A 25,157-nucleotide genomic window follows, 5' to 3' on the forward strand; every position below is an offset into this window, starting at 1 on the left:
GTAAATAATACTATTTGTCCTAACAGATGTATGGTCATGGGTAATATGCGACGGAGATATAGACCCGGAATGGATCGAGGCTCTGAATTCGGTGCTGGACGACAATCGGCTGCTGACGCTCCCTTCGGGCTGGCGCGTGCAATTTGGACAGAACGTTAATTTCGTGTTCGAGACTCACAGCTTGGAGCATGCGTCGCCTGCCACAGTGTCACGATTAGGCATCATCTTGCTCAGGTAAGTTTATTTTTTCGAAGGTCTACTTTAATTACTGCTATATTACAGCTTACGACAAAAAACACAAGCTCGTTACCAACTGAGTTTCGATGCATGACACTTGAGTAGGGTAATATTTTTGTTAACATAAAATGTTTAGTTTCTGTAAAATAAATATCAAAGGTCCCTTGCGAGTAATAAAGGAGCATTTCTGATGGCGATAAAAAAACTGCCAGCGATAAAAAATTCTATTTCGAATCCAGTTTATTCACGGTCCAATTATAAAGATTCTTGTATACGTCAAAATTTTCAATCACGTTTTGATAACAGCGAGTCTTCTTCGTCAACCCTGTGAAGAATATTCAGTTTTAAGACCACACGATTCAATTGGTCTCTTACTTGCATATATCTTTTAAATAGCTTCGCAAAATATAATCCAATGGTGTAAATTCGAATGATCCGGATGATAAAACGGTGAATTGTGATAAATAATGCGATCGAAAATATAAGGTTGACATTTATTTATTTAAACACTTCTTAAACAATGTATGTATAACGGTGAATCTAATGTCATACGCATTTTCTATCAGTTACCCATTTCATTGGCTGTTTGACTTGTAGCACGGTCCTGTTGTAATCAAAAGTTTACAGATACTACTTACATATTTATTGGAAAACTCAATAATTATTGTCGGTATTGACTCTAAAAATATGCAAGTAAAGGTAACTAGGACTGCCAAGTACAAGACAATGGGTAGACCATATAGCATGCATAACAGATGACTGCTATATGTACATAACAGAAGGCTTTGATGTCCTACATTAAAGACTATAGACCATCAAGCGCAACGGAGGACGTCCACCCACAAGTTCGTCAGAAGACACAGTGCACAGACCGCGTCTGTTCTTTAGGAAATCCAAGGGGGAAGCTTATGTTCAGTAGTAGACGTCTTACGGCTTAAGTTATGATAATGACAAGTGTTGGTTGCAGCGACGAGGACAATTGTGCAGAGGAGGTGTTAGAATGTTGGACGCGTAAGACGGAATTAGAAAGCGAACTGGGGAAGCTGTCTAAACCGATACTGTATCAAACTATTAAGAAATGCATAGAATGGTTCGATCGGCACAAGTCTGACGTCACCTTGAAGTTATACAATAGCACTATGGTTTGTCATTTCTCTTTTATTTATTTACAATAAAATTATTATTTTAATTATTAATTATAATTATTATTTACAATAAAATTAACATACATTTTTATGTGTGTGCGCGCACTAAATATGTGTGGGTTTAACGGGTATGGAACAATTGTGCACTACTATTAATATTAGTCTGTTATTAATTACGATTCAACATATAATAGATGCACCTTATAATTTAGCTCGAATTATTATTCTTATTTCAAACAGCTTTACAAACATCTCCGAAGCGAACCGGCAGAACAATGATCTCCTAGCTCTCCGCAATGACTTTGATACTGCTCGCCTTTGGCAGCCATCTTATTTATTTATTTTATTTATTTAACAGTTTATTGTACACAATAAAAACACTAAAGTAACAATACAAATATAACTGACACAACAGGCACTACTTATTTCTAACCAGAAATTTCTTCCAGTAGGCCTACGGAAGGAGATTCATAAAAAGTAAGGCAGACACAACGTGCACAATAATTAAATTGAAATATTTACAATAGATACGACTTTTGACCATAATTACATACTTAACATGAACATAAATGTATACTTACATATTATATACTTACATAAATAAGCATAATAAATAATATATATACATAGTATAAGCATAAATACATATATAACATATATAACTAAAAATATTATATATACTAGACAACTAGCGATAAATAGTGCTCTTTGACTCGCTTTTTAAATACAGGTAATGATGGACAATCACGTACTTCGTAGGGGAGAGCGTTCCATAATCTTGCAGCATGGACAGTGAAGGAATAGGAAAAGAAATCAGAGTGATGGGTGGGGATGGCCAGTGACGTCCTTACGTTCGTACGACAAGGTTTGTCCTGGGCCCGGGAGAAGTGGAAGAGGTTACGGAGATAAGAAGGAGCAGAGGGATTGTATAGGATGTTATAGAGAGTAGAAAGAACATGAGCGTTCCTGCGGTGACGAATTGGAAGCCTTAATAAATTTCTAGAAGTATTATCATATATTTATATATGTATGTGTATAACTATTTATTACAGGTAAAGCAAATACTGACACAATTTGAACACATAATTGAAAACAACGTGACGAATTCCGTTCACATGTCGCCAGAAGAATTAGTTTATTTAGCTGTCCAGCGTAGTATAATTGGCATTATAAAAGAAACCGCTCTTGATGATTTTCATACCGAGGTAAATACCTTGTTTACTAGTTTTAACTAATATTGCTCCTATAACACTGTACAGATATACATACATACGATTATCTTTGAGATCCAATGCTTTGAAACTAAATTGTAGTTTAATTTTATTGCTACCCTTAATGTATTCAATATTAAACACTATAAAACAATCGTTTTCATTAACAGCAAAAATGCTACTTACTAAATATATCACCCAGGTGCATAAATTATTTTTGTGTTTTTTAAAAAGCGGTAAATTTGATTCTAAGTATATCGACTTTATGTTGAAAAAATTAAATATCCCTAACGATAAAGCCATTAAGCAATGCAGCGCTAAATAAGGAAATTCTATAATAATTCGATACATTTTAGATGTCGCGTTTACTTGGCCCGCCTGTCAGTGACCGGCCTCAGTCGGGCGAATGGGTTGCAGATTCACTTTACTTTTCACCCCGGCTCTCCCAGTGCGAGCCATCACTACGGGCGAACGTGACAGCCCAACATTCTCATGCACTTCTAATTGGACCACAAGCATGCGCTAAGAAGTGAGTTTTAAAAATCAAAATATTTTAGCTAGTATGTTAGTTTATATTTTTGCAATTTTTGTTTTAAAATGTTCATCGTCTGTCTTTCAGCATTTTGGCGGAGTACGTTAGCAAAGAATCAAATTCGACTGTTATAACTATAGACTGCACACCTATTTTAGAACCAGCTGATATTATAGCAGAATTGAAACGGGTACGTTATTTTTCTCGTACAATTATAAGTTTCTGTTATTATTTACTAACAATATGCAGCGTACGATACTAGGCTGCTTTGATACTGTTGTGGACATTTTCAAATTTGTGTTGTAGAGTAACGCTGTGCGGTCTGGCGGGCAGGGCGGCGACGGACAGAGCCGTGTGATGTTATTAGTGCGCGGACTGCATCGTGCACGCCGTGACCAGTGGGGCTCCTGCGCGCTGCACGCTTTCCTGCTCCAGGTACAAAAAAGTTTTTATATAAAATCTGACACCGGCTTTGATCTTAAGTAAAAAAGACCTTAAGATAAGATCTTAAAAAAACAAAATGTTAAAATATTTAAGAGAAAAAAGTCGGTTGTTGATATTTTAATTTAAACTGAAATATTTAAATTCTAATTAAATGCCATTAATCTATACGCACATTGCTGTATAATTGGAACCAAAAAAAAATACAATAAAATAAATACAATATCTTAAATTTGACCAATCGCAGATTTTGCAATTTTACAGCTTCTTTGAGAGATACGGCACTGTCTTTCCCTAACTACATGCTTGTATTATTCACATATTGGAAAATGGTGCTGGTTAAAAACCCTAAATAGAATAATATAAAATAAAATTAGTAACAACTGTCAAGTTTGGGATATTAGTTTCTCGGTGTGGAGCCGGCCTGCTGATCTAAATTAGCCATTGACCTCCCAATACATACTCAAAACCACTCTCAAGAGACATAAGTGAGATTTAGGTTAAGTTTACGAATTAAGATTTTAGATTTGTTATCTTCCATACCATCAACAATGAACTGACAATAACTAGACAAGGTTGAAGAGATTCTGAAAATGAAATAATATATATTCTTGAAATTGAAACCTTAGCTAACAGTTATGAGTCAGATAAAAGTGCAGTTTTCAAAAAAAAAATAATGTCCTGCAGCTGATGCAGCAGGGCGGGTTCTGGTCTCAGGAAGATGGCGGGGTGCAGTGGTGTCATACGGCCAGACCACGTGTTTTGGCCACCGCCAACTCCATGGCCACAGCCGCATCCACTCTTCCGCCACGTCTTATCGCTGAATTATCACCGCTGATGATCACGTAATCTATTTGAATATGAGAATCAATGTATATATCGTATATTCATTATGACCATTTCAGCCGTAAATCTTCCACTGCTGAACATAAGTCTCCGCTACAGATTTCCAAAAGGACCGGTTAGAAGCGGTTTGAACCTTGTAAATTACAACAAGATTTTGCATTTGCCCTTCTGCGGTCTTAACTTCGAGACCATAAAGCCCCAGCGGCTTTCTATTCTGCAAGATGTGGCTTGCCCACTGCCACTTCAACCAAACGCCAATCTGCTGGGCAATGTTGGTTACTTTCGCTCGTTAAATCCCTCAAACTGGCATTCAAGTATTCTGATTCTGCCGCCCCATTTTCTAATCCTCTAATTGCAACTGCCATCACCAGTCACATAGCAGTCCCCCCGAGGACGTTCAAACGTCGCACCGTCCTAAGAAGAAACAAATTTCTCGATTTTCCGGACGACACGACAGTAAAATTAACACGATTCACAGTCAGACAAAATCATGTAGCATACAGAAGAAACTGTCACGTATTGTGGGCAGGACTTTGCTATCGTACTCTTCGTCGTTTAACTTTATTCTCCCACAAATAACTTTCCTAAACAATCATAATTGTAGCAAGTTGATAGCAACCGACCAAGCTGACGAGGTCCCCTCTCGAGGACCTGGTCCTAGTCACTCCAAAAAGCATCTATCTTAGAGTTCGGTGGCCCTTCTATTTGTATTGTGGCCCGATTCGAGACTCTTAAAAGAACTCTCAAGCTCACTTGTTTTGGAAGAGCTTTAGACTGAGTGCCAAATCTGTTAATGTAAATAGGGCAAAAGTAACCAATATTCCGCCAGTACAAAGTTTAATCAAATATTGCAAAGTGCTTCTGAAATTAATATTCCTTGGCAAAAGCATTATGTATTATACATAAGAATATTCTTTGAAATTTGTTATAATTATATCTTACTTGTGCTTATTTTAGTGACCCAGATGACGAGGAACTTACGGAGTTGGCGAAAAAATGCTTAATGGAACAAGTTTCTAAAATAGTTTCAGAACAAGAAATATCAGAAATCATTTCCAACATGTTGTCGATGTTCAAAGAGGTATCTATTAACACAAATCCTTTATTAAATAATCGTACTATGAATAAAGGACAATAAAAAAATATACAATTTTCACAGATATCTGAAAATTTCGCTTCTCGGCCTCATTATAAATGGAATGCATCACATTTGAGAAAGTGGTGCGCAGGTATCGGATGGCACGCCGTGACCTCCCTGGCTGAATTTCATACGGTACTGTATTTTTACCTCATGTATTGAATAGTTTCGTCATCAAGTTGTAGTTTGACAGTATAAACAGACATTTGTTTCAAACTGACGATCGACATTCGGCACTAGTGACTAGATTAATTCACGTAGGTGGAAACTAATATTTTTTTTTGTTTATATTTATAAAAATATATTATCATTCGATTTCAATGTCGTTTTAAAGTGCTACCAAAATCGCTGTACCGCGCTTAAGGTAAGTGCGCGGTGAGACGGGGTTGTATATCAGCCGTTCCTTTCCGTTTGTCCATGTTTTTATTTTTATATATCAGTACATCAAAACAGTTTCTATTTTTATACATTGTAGGCGATCAGAGCGGAGGCAGATTTATTATTTAAAAATAGGCTCGTGTCCGACGAAGAAATAGCGGAGTACTATACCATAGTACGGCGACATTTAAAACAATGCGACAAAGATACATTGTATTTCAAAGCGCGTGTACGCAACGATGGAGTGTACTTGGAAGCGGTTGACTATAATTTGTGGTATCAGGACACACAGAAACTTATTAATAAATGCTGTAAGTATTACAACCATAAATTCGTAAATGATGTATATACATAAGACGAAAGTTATGCCAATTAAAAAAAAAAAAACATTTCAATTTTTTAGTGACGGAAAGTGACGTAAATATATTCACCGAGACTGGTATCGAAGCGTGTTCTGAACTGGCTGCTCTATGTCTTGCCATTATACGAGCTGTAAGTACCATTAAAGCCTTTGTTCCTTACTAAACGATTAAATCAATTTTAAAATTCATCTTCAGTAAACGAAAAATCTATTAATGAAGGAATGCGTCCATAAATATTTATTGAATTTCCCAATGGTTTCCCGTCGTTTTCCCATAGTTTATGAATAAGACAAATATATCGTAGTATACGTTAAACTGATTCTTCTTTACCTACATTTTGGAACGTTCTAACATAATGACTCCCAAAATGGGGGTGACGATTAAATGAGGAATAAAAATTCGTAAACGGGGGCCTATGAAAAAGTATTGGTTTGACTTCACCTTTCAATGCAGGCGGACAGAGGTAGTTGAGCAAATGCTGGGATAAGCGACGTAATCTTCACATTTTTTGAAGAGTTTTACGAACATGGTAGAATTGTTGGATCAAGGAGTCCATCTGAAGCAGTTAACATTTGAATGTGGTCTATGGAAAAACAATCGGGGCACCTACCTCTGTTTTAACACAGCTGTATTAAATAAAAACAAAAAATTGCTGTATAGTCAAATGACAAGGTGCAACGTATACGTCGTGATTATAGGTCTCGCAAACGCCATTTAACAAAAAGGGCACCAAACTTTTTACTCCACCTATTGTTATCATTATATACATTTACTTATTATTTGTCATCTGCAAGGTGAAGTAGTAGTGGACAGGCCATAGTGCATAGAGCATATGACCACTAGGTGCCCTAAGACTTAGAAGTCGGGATCACAAACTGGTAAACGCTGCGTAGTACATTCACTCGTACATTCGTTACGGACGGTAGACACAGTGCTCTTGTTAAAAATCTCCATGAGAGACCGTTGTCTAGCAGTGGAAATTCTATGGTTGAAATGAACATATCATTTACAAACATATTTCTAGTTTCTTCTATCAAGAGCATCATTTTTTTTGGTAGATAAACGGTGGCGTGTCGCTATGTGTCAGCAGTACAGGTGCAGGTCGACGCGCTTCAACCGCTTTAGTCTCTGCCTCTCTTCCCGCATCTCTTTTCTCCGTACAGCACCACAACCAATTCTCCGCCATGTTTAAGAACGTATGTCGTCAACCCTTTTACATCTTTTATTAAAACTGAATTCAGTGGCGTTGGGGCTCAAAATCTGTTCATACGCATCTTCGTTACATTAATAACTGCCGTACAATGATGTTTTAAAAGCATAGATGTTATCAAGTTATAAAATTAACCGTAAATTAAATGGCTTGGCTTAACCTTATAATGATTGATGTATATTACGATGTTTTTTTAATAATTAACACTGAAATGATACACTAAATGACCGGATGTTTGTAAAAGTGGCCACTTGCACAAATTCGAATCAATTTGTTGTGCTCTCTATGAAGTTCAAAGACCTGTATTGCGACCAAAACCGGTTGGAATTGATTGAATTGAAACGATTATTCTGTATTTGTTTAGGCCTTATCCTCAGCTGGCGAATGCACCCGAACCCTTATAGTCCTTGAAGAATCTGCCGTAGATGATAATACTCTTGCGTGTATAGAGGCGCTGCGAAAGGCCAATACTCTACACGCAGTGCCGACCAGCATCCTGCCGTCTTCTTCGAGCTCTATAACACTTCAACATCAACTGCAGAGTGAGAACTTTTATAACAAGTGTTTTGGTATAGGATTAATCTATCTCTGAGTTCCTAATAAATAAACTTCATTGTAAAAATATAATAGGTTACACACATCTATAGATGTAAGGCCGGTTTAAAACGAATTAAACCAATCGGTTTAAAACGAAAAAAACCGTTTAAAACCGAATAAACCCATTTTTTTCGATTTTAAACGTTTAGTGTTGACGACTATGTTTTTCTTAAATATAAACACATTATCTATTCCAAGCGTAGACATTACCTAGCTAAGTTGAAAAACTATTACCTAGTTAACTATATTGGTTATTTTGAAAAGATTTATCAATCAGTTTCATTCGGTTTAAAACCAAACTCACACACTTGCACTTCTCACGCGGAGAGACGTCAAGATGCAACGTTGCCAGCTCGCCTACTCCACACCACACACACACACATACATAGCGTGTTGCGTGCGGACATGTCAGTGTTGCCAGTATTGTAAAAAAATGTACAAATTTGGATTCAATATAAAGGTACTCGTAACAAATATGCCAAACATTACTAAATAACTAAAATGTAATGAGCTGTTATAAAATTAGATTATTAGGTACCCGACTTTTTCTTGAAAGTAATAAAAAAAACTGGCTAATCTTACACAGTCCACTCGACAACATGATGATCATACAGTCAAGAAAGTTATGAAAATTTATGAGGCGCCACTATCTTTGTAAAACTGACTGTCATTTCTGTCCTAAAATTAAATATGGCAACACTTTATTTCTTTTCATGACTTTCTTGACAGACTGTTTGTGTGCATAGCAGTCGGCGGTGGCTCTCTGTCGGCAAACTCTTTGAACAGAAATTGAGGAGTGGACCTTTGAGTAGACCTTAACTACTTGGAAATAAAGGTCAAAACTCCTATCCACAATTTTTTTATGATTTAGGTACATATTTTAATCTATTGTATGTAATATTGTTTCTTAAATTGTAATATTGTACTTTATATGTAATATACTTACCTACATAGGTATAAACTGCATAGGTAACTAACACAAGACCAAGTATTGTCGATAATGATGTGTAAAAACACTGTTCTTATATTTTAGTAGGCGAGTTTTAAACCGTTTAAAAAGATTTATTTGGGGTTTTAAACCGCCACTTTTGGTTTTAAACGTTTTAAATCGGCTTTTTTACATCTATACACACATCACACTGTTTAAATTGTAAATACAAGTGTGATACATGTGAATACAAGTGATGATATTAACCTGTGCAGTAGAATGTGGAATCTTATGCTTTTCTTCATCTGTGGTTTCAAATAAAATTGATTCGTAATAATTTCCAAAATGGTGTTTGACTTTTATTTGAAGGACGACTATAAGCAGGTGGCTGAAACAAAAAATCATCACAGTTCAATAGTTAAATATTTTTGTATACATCAAACATCAGCTCTTCTCAGCAGGTCAGCATTCCGAGCCAGTGAACTAAAAACACTATATATATATATATATATATATATATATATATATATATATATATATATATATAATCGACCATTCAAAGTACACCTAAATACTACTCGGATAAAGATATTTTGAAGTGAGTTATTTGAGTATAATGTATTCGTAATTTCAGATATAAAACAAAATTTAGGCATCGTAATATTGCTAAATAAAGATCAAGAAAATTTGTCGGACTTGATTGAAAAATATCCCTTGTTACATAGCGATAGCGATATCGTATGGTTGGAACGGTGGTCCGAGGAGACGTTACGGCTGATGCCAACCCTAATCGTACAGAGGTATTTCAAACAGCGGATCTATACGTAGCTATTCACAAAGCACTTTAATTGTTTTTATTTATTTCATCTATTTTTTATTTATTTATTTGTTGCAAATGGGCACGCCAACATATCAACTAGTACACCTAGTATATAATAAACGTGTTCTTTGTGTTAAAACAGACACCGTCACGTCGTCAGTTAAAAGTAAAGCTTCGTTTTGTTCATGTCCTCTACTCTCTCTCTTACTTTTTTTAAAGAATTTTTTTTTCCAAAAATAAGTCTTCATATTACATATAACCTATTACAATTAATATTTCATTTAAATTTCAGGTACCAGTACTTGAAGATTTATTTATTCTAGTACAGTATTTTCTTTCATGTTACATTTACTTTCACAATATAAAAGCTGTATCTTTAAACATGTTTGTGATTATTTTAAACAGTAACTGTCTTTACGTTTATTTAATACAGTATTTGTATATTTAGCAACAAAAGACAACTTTATATTGTAGGCTACTGAAGGAAGATGTATCTGATGTTACAAAAGAAGATCTGGATACGGTGCCGGTGGAAGGATTCGTGAATATTTATAAGAGCATCGACGTGGAGTGGTTGCGTGCGCCTTGCAGATACGTTAACTTTATCAAGTCGTACTACTTTATACTCAGCAAGAAGAAGAGCGAGCTTCAACAAAGAAAAAATATACTTTCGGTTTGTTTTTTTTTTTTATATTCTAAGACGATCTTTGAAATATAGCCCTGACTTATAGAAAGACATTACGTCAAATCTTATATAAAAAGTCGCTTCAAGATAAGGTTCAACCCTCTCAGATATTCTCAAATTGTAATACTAAATATGATTCTAGGCACCGGCCCACGTAGAGGTCTCGGCCTACGTATTTAACTATATGAAACGTACGTCCGTCTAAGCGACCTAAGAGCTTGCTAGCTTCCTGATCTGTAATTCTAGGTTAAGCGCCTTTAGGGCTTTGCCATCTGCCAAAACTGTAAATGCCAACTGCCATACAGCATTCGACAAAGTAAGGAAACGGCTATCTTTACTACGGCGACGTCCTAATACTATCTTTGATGTACTTGATTTTTTTACAATTTTGATAAGGCCAGAGGAAGGTTAAGTACCCGTAAGAAGAATGGAAAATTGCGGAAAAATAAAAACGAACATTTTGACTTTCATTATTAAATTGTACTTTATATTAGTGCTATATATAATAAATAACATTCTTGGTAATAAAATTAAGGGATCATCCCGAAATACAATATTTATTTATTTCTTTGACTACGACAGTTCATAAACTTTTGAATATGAATTGAATAACTTGCTGCCCTTTGTACGGTACAAAGGGCAGCAAGTTATTCATAAATATAATATATTATTCATGTCAGTGTCTGATAATAACAAAAAGTATTTTTTTTAGTCTGGTATTGAAGCTTTGCGACGTGCCCGGGCCGAAGTGGCTGTCTTGCAAAAAGAAGCAGCAGTACAAGAAGTGGCGTTATCTGAAAAACAGACAGCTGCGAATAGCGCCTTGGATCAAATCGGAGCAACCGTGCGCTCCACAACAGATAAAAAAGACGAGATGCACGCGTTGAAGAAAAATATTGAAATTGAAAATGAGAAGCTACAAATAAGGTGTATTTGTTTAAAATCCTACATATGTAACTTTTATTTTCGGTGTAATTACAATAAAGTTGAAAATAGATCTAAATATTACATAAATATTATATAATATAAATATACTATTTAAGATAATTATAATGTTTTGAGTAAGTTATCATTTTTTTTTTAATTTGTGCCATCTTTAAATTGTTTGAAATACTAACCCATTGGTCTTTAGTAAAAATTGCTACTAACTTACAAATGTTCTATTAACTCGCTAGAGTCTGCAAAAAAAATTAAGAAAAAAAAATTGAAAATTAAATTAATGTTTTATTATATAAATACAGAAAAAAAGAAATTGAAGCTGAACTAGCTTCAGTGGAGCCGGTTATCAAAGCTGCACGGGCTGCCGTTGGAGACATACGTCCGGAATCGCTTAGTGAGGTACTAACCCAACATTTATATACATATATAACATATATATATACATAATATTCATACAGATAGAAGGCGCTAGTTCTTCGTAGAGAACTAGCGCCCTCTGTCTGTCCTTATTATTATAAATGTTATTTGTGTTTGCAGGTGCGTTCATTACGGGCACCGCCAGACGTGGTTCGTGACGTGCTGGAGGGCGTGTTGCGACTCATGGGCATAGCAGATACCTCGTGGCATTCCATGAAAAGCTTTCTCTCTAAGCGCGGTGTCAAAGAGGATATAAGGTTTGTTTATTGATATTATTAATCACTTCAATCATTTACAGTGACCTCTTATGTACGCCATGAGAAGAAAACAAAGAGAACAAGCAGATTGAGTTCTTCTATCCTTATAGTCTACGAGGGTTCCAAATGCGCCCTGATCTGACAAGAGCCCATAAAAACTCAGACGGGTTTTTTCTGGTTTATTGCTCTCTGGTTTATATCCCTTATATTATCGCCTAAACATCCTACATACTTTAATAGAGGTTTTTACAAGTTTTTATTTAATAAATGTCTTAGATTTATTACTTGAGAATTCAAACATTATACGGAAGTATATTGTCTGTTTTGTCCAGTGTACTGTTGCCCTCAAAAATTATTCAAATTTATACGACTTATTATTGTATTTCATTGATTTGAGATATATGATGTCTTGAAATATCTCACTATTATAAAAAAATAAGCTGATATATCATTCATAAATCATTAACGATTTTCATACGAATTTATATAAAACTATTGCACGTTCTACATAAACATTTAACATTTTGTAGATGCCTAGACGCAAGCCAAATCAGCAGCGAGGCGGTGCAATCAGTTCGGAAGCTTCTAGAACGTCGCGGCAGCTCGTTCGAGCAAGCGGTAGCACGTCGCGCAAGCGCTGCGTGCGCGCCGTTGGCCGCGTGGGTACGTGCCAACTTGGAGTATGCAGACGCACTGGCGCGCGTCACTCCATTGCAGAAGCAACAGAGAGAACTACATAGGTAATTTGATAATGAATCGGTCTCGTTGGAAACGAGGCCGAATCGTATATCATACGGGACGCCAATCATACTAGGTAGAACCGTTGCTAGAATTTCTACCGCCACTTCTTCTCCGAACGCTCATGCTTTCCTAGGTAGTATAATGTTATAAGCCGATCAAAAGCAATCGACAATGTTAAGCCGAGGTGCCCTCATAGACCCTTCAGCCTATCACTTCATGGCGCTTCCGTCAAAGCGTACGTAGTATGTCGCAGCCCTAACCAAAGCACCCCCGGGAACACTCAAGCACCGCTACCTATTTATTGATCTTGATCCTTTTCCGATAGTCAAGCATAAGCAAAAAACCCATTACAATATGCATAAAACATCGTTGTTTAATTTTTTTTTATTTGTTCAATCAATGTTTGTTTATTTAAATCACTTTCGATAATAATTGTAAGTTACGTTACAAGTACGTTAATCTTAAACTAAGTATTGAAAATTATAATATTGATTTAATATTGAATATAGAATTTCAAAGTATTGAAAACATACACTTGTAAGGAATTTTTGTTTATTTAAGGTTAAGTCATTATCATCATCATTGTAGCCATAAAACGTCCACGGCTGATAATACGTCTGTCTCTAAATATTTTCAAGAACGTTAGAGAACGTCTAATCTCGATCTTACCTCTTGTATAAAAAGGCAAATAAATAAAGTTACGTTTATTCATTTGCTAAAATATTTTAGAAATTTACAAGAAGCAGAAGCAGAACTGGCTGCGCTTTCAAATGGTCTTAGTACCGTAGAAGAACGGGTCGCTGCACTTAAAACGCAGCTTGGACAACACAGTCGTGATGCTGCCGCTCTTGAACTCAAGTTAACAGACGCTAAGAAAACACTTGAAGCAGCGCAGAAACTTCTCGATCAGCTGGCTGACGAGTACGATGCTTGGGAACTTGATGTAAGTAAAGGCATACGTTTCTATTGCACACCCAATATCAAACCATTCATACAACCAGCGGTGTGCGTTTGCAGTTAAACTTAAACGACTGTTATTTATATCTAATTACTATATCATTATTAACAATTTTTAGAATCGAAAGTTATTCTTAAAGTTTAAATGTGATTCATATCATTGTAACGGGTTTTCCCATTTCAAATATGTTCGAATTTATTCACCAAAATTAACAATAAGAATAAAAGATAATATTCTGTTGTTTGAATTTTACGAGAGGTTTCAACATCACGCTTGAATATTCGACCTATCGTCTTGGGTAATACGAATAAGATTCTGTTCCGGGTATACATGAAGAGAGTGAGGGAGATAATAAGAGGACGCTGAAGTTGGTTAATAGTTTGTGCGCTTTAATAGCCCGGCGCCCATGCGATATAAAAGCTTGCAAATCAAGGATCAAAAAAATTTCAAGATCAAGACCAAGAAAAAATATGACATCCACCAGTCTGTACTGTACAATATTGTCTAATTTCAAAATTTGTTTCAGTTACAACACATATCAAAAGAGATGTTAGAAGTAAACATCCGGTCTTTACTAGCCGCGGCTTACATAGTTTACCTACCGCATTTGACAGAACCACAAGCGCAGTGAGTATTTCATTATTACTAGTTAAATTCGTTAGTTGATATAACAATATCGCTTATCAACTAACTTATAATTTATTAATTTAAATCATTTTTTTATTAACTTGTTATAAAAATTTTGTAATTTAAATTTTTCTACTCTTTTTTTTTGGTTAAAGAATCTTAAGCATATATTTCTTGGACCTTTAATAACAAAATTCGAGGACGACTAATCATTTTGTTACCTCATTATTATACCTCGTGAAAATCGAAATGCGCATAATTGCTATTCAGTTTTAAAATCTTCCCTACGTTTAACTTCAGTCTTTGAATTTTGTTCCAGAAATTATGTAAAACAATGGAGCACACTCCTAGGATTCGGAGACGAGTCATTTTCGGTTATTAATTTTCTAGCATCATCGGAGAAACAACTAAAATGGGAGTCTGAAGGTCTTCCTATGGATCGAACCGCTATTAAAAATGCCGTACTCATCGATCAGGTATCCTAACTATATCCTAACATGTGTAACACCCTTTTATAAAGATAACATAAATCGCAGTACTGATGGATGCTGCAAGCTTGAAGTGCTGAGGCGGAAACCACGGAAAGCTACACGCGGCATAAGACGCCCACAAGGTGAACAGAGGAAGGACGTCTAAGATTGCGAAGTTGAAGTTGTAGAGGACAGGTCACGTAAAGTTCAAAACAGATGGCCGCGAGAGCCACACGGACTGGCAATCACAGCAGTTAAGACATTCACCCACTAGGTGAACAAACTACCTCGTTAAAGTTGTCGTAAAACGCTAGATCCTGACTGTATCCCACCTCTTATTCCACCACTCCGCAAATACAGTGTAGACGCTATAAGGCTAAAATGATAATGTTGATGATTACATTCAGTTTTATAAATGTTAAAGTAATTATAATTCAAAGCTAGTTTTCACTACAAATAACACACAGATTTGATTTTGTTACACTTAAAACTGTCGCATATTGTTGTATATTTATTCAATTATGTTATACTCACACCTTAGGCCCTTGAGATAAAGAAATGTGGCTTCACACCTTTGATTTTTGACCCGGATGGCGAAGCAGAGACGTGGTTAAGAAACACCTTGGCCGATGCACAATGCGAGTTCGTATCGCAACACAGTGAAAAACTTGCGACGGCAATGCAGTATGCTGTTCGGTTCGTAAACATTAATGTTTTTAAAATAATCGTTAAAAAAATATATTTCCTTTTTTATATTGACTAGCATCATCGTTGTTATTAATAATTAATGATACAATAGACAAATAGTAGTTCATCTGATTGTTTTTTTTTTCAGATAGTTTCAAGCAAAACTTTAAATAAAAAATGAGTAGTTAATATTATGTCGTATTTCTTTTTCTAGGACTAAGGTCTCGTTTTGAATATTGATGTATTTTATTATTGATAGCTAAATTAAAAACTTAATAACATTTAAAAAAAACTACTTAGTTACGGGGCTTATAACCGTCCTAAGCACGCCTTAATCGACAATAACTCAAGTATTTATCACTTTCACAAACATCCTTATTATTATAAAATACTTATTTATTTTAAGCTAAAAATAATTTACACTCTAAAAGATTTTTGAAGTAATTTATTTTTGTTTCATGTGTTTTATAAAGAAGTCCGTAAATATTTATTAATTTAAAGCTTACCAAATGTTTTTTGTCTCCATTTCTGAGCCGAAGTCATGTTAATATGTAAACCTATTTTGAGCATGCAGACCTGCAAACAACGATCGTAATCATCAAACTTTTACTACATATTATTGTGTCAATTCATTAATTAAAGTAAATGTAAAAGCACTAATGAGCATTTTATTTAACGTAAAACCTGTAGGTTAAACCGTATCCTCGTGATAACGGAGGTGGTAGTAGGCGAGCTGCCGCGCGTGCCCGCCGGCTGCCGCTGGGTGTTGGTGAGCCGCTCTGCGCAGGCGCTGGGCACACCTCCGGCCACCCTGTCGCTGCTTCGCTGTGCTGCCAGCCTTCATGGACTCACTGGTCACTGCTTTTCAAATTCAAAATATTTTTATTTCATTAGGCATTTACATACACTTTTGAATCATCAATTATTTTAACATTACATTGGTTGGTTCTAGCACTGCTATATTGTCATTACATCTTCTCCATACAAATCGGTTGATTTATTTCTGGTTTGGACAGCATTTTTACCTACGTAAAAACGTAAAATAGGACGACAATGCTACTTATTGCTCTCTATATTCAAAAGGGCCCCAACCAAAAACTACTGCGTAAAATCACTTGAACTTTAAATTAAATCCTCTGTCGGGAAATAACGGAATTACTTTCCGAAAACCCATTAAGTAGTAAACTACCACTGGCTCAAAATGCTGATCTGCCGTGAAAAGATAAAAAGTCTGTGATTATTTATAAAATCATTGCAGATCAACTCGTTCACTACGCATTGCAACAACAAAATCCTGAAGTAAATGAAAAGAGTAAAGAGATAAAAATAAAGAAAGCCACTTTACAAAAGCAACAGCATGAATTACAGGTAAAGTTCACTAACAGATTAACTGGTTGTCGCTACTTTTTTGTAATTTATGCCGATTTGTTTATTTGCCATTATCATGTTACTTAATCGACGCCTATAAAATCCACACCGCTTCTACCAGTCTATCTTCTAGTGGTCGCGCCACCCTTTTGGCCACAATTTCTGTCGGCGTGCACGAGCAATGTTATTAAATATTGAGTGATAACACTTTGCTGTTTTTGTTAAAGGAAAACCTTTTAAGAGAACTTTCAAAAAATGGTGACATTCTACATGACGCGAACCTTCTTGCCTCGCTAAACAACACGCGCGCCACGGCTAACACGATCCGGGAAGCTCTGGATGCTGCTAAGGCCTTGGAAGCCGAAACAAACGAAGCCTATAAGATATACGAACCTATAGCATCACGCGCGGCTAGACTAGCTCTCGCCGTTAAAGAACTTGTCGTCCAACGTCCTCTGGTAGCACTCCCCGTTGACACTATACAAAGAGTGTTTGTTGACTCATTTAGAAAAGTCGGCGTAAGTATCAATTTTATTACCAGTAATTCTATTTTATTTTCCTACCTTCTTATTATAATATTACAATTTTACAACAGTTTCAACATATCTTCGCATGTTTCTTACCCATTAAAAATTACGAGGAGTTGTTTTGTTATTTACGAACTACTTACACAAACTGTGAAAAAAAAACCTGATGAAACCCTTACATTATGTACTCAAAAAAATGAAAATTATAATATTCACCACAAATCTTGGGTGGGACCTTCGTGGTAGATCTGATTCACTAGTCTATCCATAGAGTAAGCTTTAGTGCTAACTGAGAGATTGTTGAAAATCTGATGACAAGTACTTATATTTATGCATAAATCATCATCATTATTTCGGCCGCAGGACGTCCACTGCTGAAAAGCCAGTCGGAGGTCTCCATCCAGTATCTTCCGACAAACTTAACGAGATCCTATGTGGATAAAAGAGGTCTTACGTGCCGCATATCTGTTTGGCGCGTAATATGACCTGCCCATTGCCACTTCAAATTACCAATCCGCTGGGCTTCGTCGGTTAGTCGATTATATTCGTTCATCTACTGATTTCCTCCTTTCTGATTCAATCTAATTTTCTTATCACAATCAATAAATTTTCGAATTAATAATAATTTTACACGACTCTGTTTTAGGATTTGAACAAAGTTAACTACGATAAAATTATGCAACACTTGACTCGACGTATAGTGGAAAGAGTTCTACTGAGTCTGCATAAAAGAGACAAGTATATAGTCATCTTACATTTACTTAAGCAAGTTTACGATGAAATAATTCCAGATAATGTAAGCTCTTAAATTATTCTGCACGTATCTTTGCACAAATATATTTGTAATTCTAATGCAAATGAAAATGAAAATTTGACTTTTCAGCTATGGAATATATTCATAGGGAACTTCAGTGTATTGGAAGATCAAAACACTGTCAATGACATAAGACATAATTACCCGTGGGTACATGAAGATCGTTTGAAGAAAGTAGCTCAGCTGAAGGTATGGTTTATTATTGATATCTGATATAATCTATATTTCTAAGCAATTCAAATAATATACGAAGGAAAGAGAAAACAGCCGTGAAAAATGAAACAAAATTTGTTTCATGTCGCTCTAATATAGATAACATATGTGAAACGATCATCTGATGATAAGTAAAAACTTAAAATAATCAGATTACAGTTCGGTGCTTATAATCCTACTCGAAGTTAAGTTCCTTAGAACAATCACCGTTTGCCATGCGACTAGACACTGCGTTGACTAACTACACAATATTCGTTACACCGCTTTTTTATGATGTTATTTGCGCAGATGTATTAGCCAGCCACAAGAACAGCCATTCGGCTTACTTCGCACCAGTGTTCATATCAATTTCAAGATAAGAAGACCTCTCTTCATCTAAAATCTTGTTTGCCCAGTATTTTCATTATCTACAATGCCTCTACCAAAAATATGATTGTCGAGGGGAGATCTTTCCAAGGCCCAGAAGCATTGCTAACCATGCCAATTTACTTCAACAACAGGTGAACAATGAAGAGCTTTTCATGAAAATGTCTTTGGATAAAGAAGCAGTGTGGAAGGAGTTTCTACGCTCTGGAGATCTGTACGCCCTGAACAAACTACAGCTGGACCCGTTTGAGACCGTGGCTGCTGTTAGCGTGGTTCGACCCGACACTTTGTACAGAGCGATAGTGGCTTTTGTCGATTTGCTCTTAGGTTAGTAATTTTATTGTGTTTTTATTTGAACACATTGATCTCTAATGTATATGTTATATTTAATATTCAGTACATTTATATTGTTTAATATTATCATCGTTACGACACTAACGAATCTTGTCTCGAGTCGTAAACAAGCGTCTGTATCTATTTAACCAATACCCATAACACAAAAAGAAACAGCTTTTAAAGGATTTTTGAATTACATCAGAGAATTACATAAGTTTTGAAGACATACAAATTTTATAAATTAAGAATGCTCCCGATAAACATAGCTAAGTGAACTGTAAATTAAAATATAGGAAAAAAAGATACACCATCGTCATATTAGCTGATGACTCACACTGCAAGGCATATGCCTCTCGTAAAAATCGCCTCAGTGACCGGTGTGGCGCTTCCCGCATCCGGCGACTTTCCGCAACCTTGACTATGTCGTCGGTACACCCAGTGGGCGCCTGCCGGCTCGTATAAGAAAGATTGCTTTAATATATTTTCAGTATACTTATGTGTCATATATACAAATACACACACCTACGAGTACTATGCGGTACAGCCAGTTTAGTTACTAATATACCAAGTATGATATTACTTGGTGACTAAATACAGTAGTGATTCTTCCTTCAGGAGGTGGTTTGATGAGTGGCAGTGAGGTTGTACCGGCGGCGGCGCGATGGGCGACTAGGCGGCCTGTTCTGTTACTCGCCGCGCACGCAGCCGACGTACTCGCCGCTCATGCCCACGCACTCACGATGGTCACCATTTATTAATTTTTTTAACTAAATCGCTAACTAATTACTTTTATACTATATAACACTAATTTTGTCCAGTTGACAAACATAAACAGGGTTCATTTATTTATTTAACAAGCTGTATCGCGCCCACTTCGCAAACTTATGAACGCTGCTTTAACCCCCCTTACCTAAAGAATTTCGTAAAATCCTCTGATTTTCTGTGAACTTTTTCAGAACATTTTTAAGTTTTGTATTGTTATTAAATAATTAATACCTACAGTCTATTATTTATTCTATTTACTTTTCTAAAACATAAAATGAACTTTTACAGGTCGGTGTAGAAGAAGGGCCAGGGTCGTGGTCATCCGCTTTGGAGTCATGCAGCACCAGCGGAGCCTGGCTCGCCATCGTGGTGGCCGCTTCGCCTTTCACTCGAGACTTGTACAACTTCTTATCGAACTATGCAAATCGCCCTGTGAGCCTAACAACAATACATTCATTTTCTTACCAAATGGTTAAGTGCCGAGTTATAAAGAAATTTAAACATATTAAAGTAAACCTGATACAATATCTCAGATTAATTATAGCAACTTAAGGCATCACTACGATATTGCTGCAAAAAAACACATCTCGTTCATACGGTGTACATAAATATGTTCTAGAACATTCTCAATTTGAAATAAATCCCGCCATAAAGAAAGTCTGCTTTACCTGAATGTGCCACTTAAGGCGTTGCAATACTTACATAATCTTGGTTACTTCCGATTTCATTGTTAAATTTTGGTTACATTACAATATGTTTATTTCTAGATTGATCGTAGACTTATCACTAGTTAGGCATAATCAATATCTTACTTAGCTGTCCAGTTAGACATCGTACTGTCAAATGTTACCATGTTCAAGTCCAATAATGAGTAAAAAAAAACTATATTCATTCGATGTCATAAATAAACCAGTTTCATAGTGAGTAGATGAAAACATATTTTCAAACCTGACAGCAAATTAAGAATGATTTTGATGTGTTTGGGCCGACGGACAATGATCATTCTATTCAGTGTAAATACGACCAGACTGTGAATACTGTATCTCCAAGAAAATAACAATAAGCTCTCTTACACGGCAAGTAGGAAAAAAATCAAGAGCCAGTAAAGGCTTATAAAAATATCAAACACATATTGAAGTCACGCACATAATATTTAAAAGCTGTATTCAGTTTTGTATATTTGTATGTTTATAGGTGGAAGAGTTCAACAGTGATTTTCGTTTGTGGGTTGTCGCTGAAGACCGCGAAATACCTTCTTATATTGCAAATCTATGTATGACTGTTATCCTAGAGGTTTGTACATCATAAGGTTCTAAATAAAATTTATAGACATAAGTTGGCAGATATGGGTGCTTTATTGTTTTATATGGGTGTTATATTGTTTTTGCTATAAAAGAGAAAGATGAGCAGTCGCTCGCCTAATTGTATAACAGACGATGTCGTGAGTAATGTTATAATAAACATTAACCGCCCGGGCAGATTTAGTTCTGCCAAAAGTTAATAAAAAAACTTTAAATCAAACATTTTTCAAAGTCATTAATTGTAATTCTTACTACGAAGGTTGTTTTAATTTACTGTGTTCATTAAGAGTGTAGAAGTTTGTATTTAGTATTTTTCTCGGAGCCAACACAATTATATCAGATTTATTTTTGTTTTAAACTATATGCTTAAAGCTCCTTTTTATACCTCTTCGTAGAAGAGCAGTGTTTGGCTTTCGTTCTCCAATGACTTGAATGCAGTAACTGCCATAATGTCTAATTCTGCACATTATTTTAATTAAAATATTCAAATTGTCTACTTACTGAAACTAGTATCCCACGACTACGACTTCCTTCCGTCACGTATTTGTTTTGTCAATTTTTTTACCATGTTTCTGTTTTGTGTTTGTACCGTTTCCTTTTTGTGTTTACAAATAATTTTAGCATTAACTAGATGTAACTAATTTTTATACGTGGTCGTGAGCAGCCGCCGGAGGGTGTCAAGCACAACGCGGCGGGCACCGTGTCGGCGTGGGGCCGCTACGAAGCCGACGCCGCGCTGGTACGGGTTCACGCGTGTCTCGCGCTATTCCATGCGCTTGCACAGGAACGTCGCGCCTACATACCGCACGGTGAGTCCATCTTACACAACAAGATCTTTTATTTATTCATATTGTTAACTGCATAGGGTCATTTATAGTAACTAGTTATGTACGTTATGGAAAAAAATGTATCAGAATAGCCAAATTTAATAGACACCACAATCTAATTGTACTCCCCCTATATCGACATCCTTCATCTCAAAGCTATGAAACTTCCAAACGTGTCTTGACTTGACAAGAACACATAATAAACTCTGAGAATAGAAATTTATTGTTCAATTGTTATTGTCAGCTTTGGTATATGCTGTAACATAGACCTATTCTTAAAAAGAAGCCTCAATGCGGATTGATAATTAATTAAGACAGTATAATTTGTTCAAATAGTTGTTTGTGTACATAAAGTATAATATCATCATTATTTCAATCGTAAGACATCCACAGCTGGACGTAGGTCTCCCTATAAATATTCTTATGAAAGTTTATAGGTCTATGTCAGCCGATAGACGCCTACATGATGATATGTTATTATTATCTTTTTCTCGCATAAAAACCACAAAGTAAATTAAAACACCTTAAAGTCCGGGGCATTTATTGTCCATAGAAGATTAGTGATGTTATGATAAGAGATATAAGACTTCATATTTTCAAATCCAATATAGCATCGCAGTGCTAGAAATGTTATTAGCAATAGTTGGAAGCATTACGAGTTTCATGCGGTAGGTTGGAGCCGCTGGTACGCGTGGGATTGGGGCGACGTGCAGGCGTGCGCGACAGCAGCACGCTCGGTGACCTCGGCCCGCGCGATGCAGACGTCGCGCGCGCTGTGCGGTGCGCTGTACGGCGCACGCGTCGCACAGCGAGCTGACGCCGCCGTGCTCGACGCGCTGCTGCGCGTGTGCCTGCAGCAGCGCGCGCTCGCGCACGACTGGAGGTTGCACTCTGTAGAGCATCCTTTGCCTTACTCCACGCAATTGCAGGTACGTTCTTTACAAACATCAAAACGATATCCAATAATTGAATTTTATTATTATATGCAGGCGCAGGAAAATATATTGCACACTTTTAGAAATTCATCAAGATGGAGACCAATCACAAAGAGTTTTTAAGGCAGTCTGGAGGGTTAATAGAGGATTGTTCTACTGACACTGACATGGCAGAACGTTATTGTTGAATGTAACGTAATTGTGAAAAAAATATTATTAGTTAAATTGCAATTATTAAATATATTTATATTTATATTATATTATAATTTAATTATTAATCAAAGTGTAACTTAACGGTAGTGCACAATTATTCTCCGCTCGTTAACCCACAACCTATTTGTGTTCATTAGTTATCATTTTAAGCCTTCTACAGATCAAATAAGCAGCAGAATATCGCTACAAAGACCACAGTATCGCGTCTTACACAAACTCAGGGTTTGTGGAAAGTCCGCTGCGGCGAGCATTGAAGTCGGACTACATGACTTACAAAGCCGCCGGATAAGTTCTGGTCGCCCATGATTTTTATTCTGAACTTAATAGATGTGTAGGTAACAGGCATTTGTATAGTCGTGCAAAGGGAAAATATGAGATTGTATAAAACTCATTTTATGTGGAGACGAAAAAGGAATTACTAAGTTGTATACATCAATGTACCTGCGTACATACATACAACCTTGCGTATTAACAAGTCAAAATGGCTGAAAAATGGCCACGTGAAACTGATGGCTACACGCCGTCCTATGGTTGATAGGTGAACGTGCCGCTGAAATTTGTGATTTTTACTAGGCATACATTCCTGCGTTTGAAGCATGGCCGAGCCTCGACTCTCCGAAGCTGTTAGGGCTGCCGACTAATTGTAGAGTCGCGTGGGAGAACAACGCCGCCAACCTAATTATTACCGGTTTGAGAGGTGTGTATATTCCTTGTATGTCATAGCCAAAACATTTCAAATAAATCAATATTCCGTTATCACCAAGCCAATATATGTCATTTGTAAAAAGAATTCCTGAAGACACTCGGATGCTGAATAATAACGATATCCTGTGAATATAACCTATGTCTACAAAAATATTATCGATTATCCAAGGAAGTGTGTTATACGCAATGTAAATATTAAAAACAAACACAAATTATGTGTATGTAAAACTCAAATTCATAGAGTTTATTCGTCGTTTAATGGGCAATGTACACGTTTTTACAAAATAATACCAGAAAATTAAAGCTCCTATAATTTAAAAATAATAATTAACAATTAAGAAGAGATGTAATTATATATTAGTTGGATAAAGACTTTTTAAAATTGAATTGAATCTAAAATAAATCATATATTTCCCTAAAGAATACAGTTCAATGTATAGTTTAGTCACATTATTTTATTAATATATAGAAAGATAATAAAATAACATAATATTTAAAATGTCGGAACTCACCATAGCATGTAAAGAAACTGGTTTGACAAAGGAAATTTGCGGCTACTGTATGCTTTTTGAGAGACATAAACTTTATTGTTAAGAATTATTTTAATTTCTGCTAATAATTAAAGTAATAATGTAAAATTATTTTTTAACAAACTTCGGCTACGTAGCGAGAGCTTCTTACGATATTATTTAAAACTTTCATTTTGTTTTACAGAATTTACTATTACGATCAACGTTAAAAAGAATGATGGCGTAACATCATTGAAGTTTTTATTAGCTTTATGGAAGAAACTGATGTCTGGGAACCCACTTGTCAAAGCTGATTATCACATTGAAAAGGTACGTCAGATATTTGTTTGCCATAAATATTATAGTTATTTATTTATACACTGCTATCATATTAGTAAGGCATATCTAAATTTAATTGTCTATTGATGTAAATAAAAAGATGAAAACATCTTTAGTAATGGTGGACTTAATGCTTTTAGACATTTTCTTCCAGTGAACAAGATGGTACAAAGGTACTCGTAATTATTAAAGTAGGTGTATAAATAGTATACAACGGTTAATTATTATTATTATTCGAACATTTACAGATGTACCTTTGGTAGATACTATATTTATATAATTAAATACAGATGCACACTTAAATAGGAGGATA

The 25,157-nt window shown here is 35.8% G+C and overlaps 1 protein-coding gene across 1 annotated transcript in view; it reads left to right on the plus strand.

Annotated features, from left to right (window-relative positions):
• btv (beethoven) overlaps positions 1 to 25,157 on the plus strand; it is a 63,546-nt gene that overhangs the window by 32,032 nt on the left and 6,357 nt on the right. Inside the window, exons 37-72 of the mRNA XM_068771964.1 lie at positions 27 to 234; positions 1,205 to 1,379; positions 2,435 to 2,587; positions 2,950 to 3,122; positions 3,213 to 3,315; positions 3,432 to 3,560; positions 4,254 to 4,411; positions 5,370 to 5,493; positions 5,572 to 5,685; positions 6,026 to 6,239; positions 6,332 to 6,420; positions 7,349 to 7,486; positions 7,865 to 8,042; positions 9,660 to 9,825; positions 10,320 to 10,518; positions 11,243 to 11,457; positions 11,772 to 11,868; positions 12,007 to 12,143; positions 12,674 to 12,883; positions 13,614 to 13,827; positions 14,369 to 14,469; positions 14,789 to 14,945; positions 15,481 to 15,635; positions 16,317 to 16,480; positions 16,885 to 16,994; positions 17,222 to 17,512; positions 18,168 to 18,317; positions 18,405 to 18,524; positions 19,049 to 19,241; positions 19,866 to 19,993; positions 20,304 to 20,447; positions 21,210 to 21,308; positions 21,981 to 22,125; positions 22,816 to 23,072; positions 23,865 to 23,988; positions 24,711 to 24,835. Coding sequence (XP_068628065.1) covers positions 27 to 234; positions 1,205 to 1,379; positions 2,435 to 2,587; positions 2,950 to 3,122; positions 3,213 to 3,315; positions 3,432 to 3,560; positions 4,254 to 4,411; positions 5,370 to 5,493; positions 5,572 to 5,685; positions 6,026 to 6,239; positions 6,332 to 6,420; positions 7,349 to 7,486; positions 7,865 to 8,042; positions 9,660 to 9,825; positions 10,320 to 10,518; positions 11,243 to 11,457; positions 11,772 to 11,868; positions 12,007 to 12,143; positions 12,674 to 12,883; positions 13,614 to 13,827; positions 14,369 to 14,469; positions 14,789 to 14,945; positions 15,481 to 15,635; positions 16,317 to 16,480; positions 16,885 to 16,994; positions 17,222 to 17,512; positions 18,168 to 18,317; positions 18,405 to 18,524; positions 19,049 to 19,241; positions 19,866 to 19,993; positions 20,304 to 20,447; positions 21,210 to 21,308; positions 21,981 to 22,125; positions 22,816 to 23,072; positions 23,865 to 23,988; positions 24,711 to 24,835 — 5,657 coding nt within the window. The remainder of the gene's footprint in view (positions 1 to 26; positions 235 to 1,204; positions 1,380 to 2,434; positions 2,588 to 2,949; positions 3,123 to 3,212; positions 3,316 to 3,431; positions 3,561 to 4,253; positions 4,412 to 5,369; positions 5,494 to 5,571; positions 5,686 to 6,025; positions 6,240 to 6,331; positions 6,421 to 7,348; positions 7,487 to 7,864; positions 8,043 to 9,659; positions 9,826 to 10,319; positions 10,519 to 11,242; positions 11,458 to 11,771; positions 11,869 to 12,006; positions 12,144 to 12,673; positions 12,884 to 13,613; positions 13,828 to 14,368; positions 14,470 to 14,788; positions 14,946 to 15,480; positions 15,636 to 16,316; positions 16,481 to 16,884; positions 16,995 to 17,221; positions 17,513 to 18,167; positions 18,318 to 18,404; positions 18,525 to 19,048; positions 19,242 to 19,865; positions 19,994 to 20,303; positions 20,448 to 21,209; positions 21,309 to 21,980; positions 22,126 to 22,815; positions 23,073 to 23,864; positions 23,989 to 24,710; positions 24,836 to 25,157) is intronic.

Source organism: Battus philenor, unplaced genomic scaffold (assembly GCF_028537555.1).
Source record: "Battus philenor isolate CCGP_79_NKW_IND1 unplaced genomic scaffold, ilBatPhil1.0.hap1 SCAF_4, whole genome shotgun sequence".
Taxonomy (NCBI): domain Eukaryota; kingdom Metazoa; phylum Arthropoda; class Insecta; order Lepidoptera; family Papilionidae; genus Battus; species Battus philenor.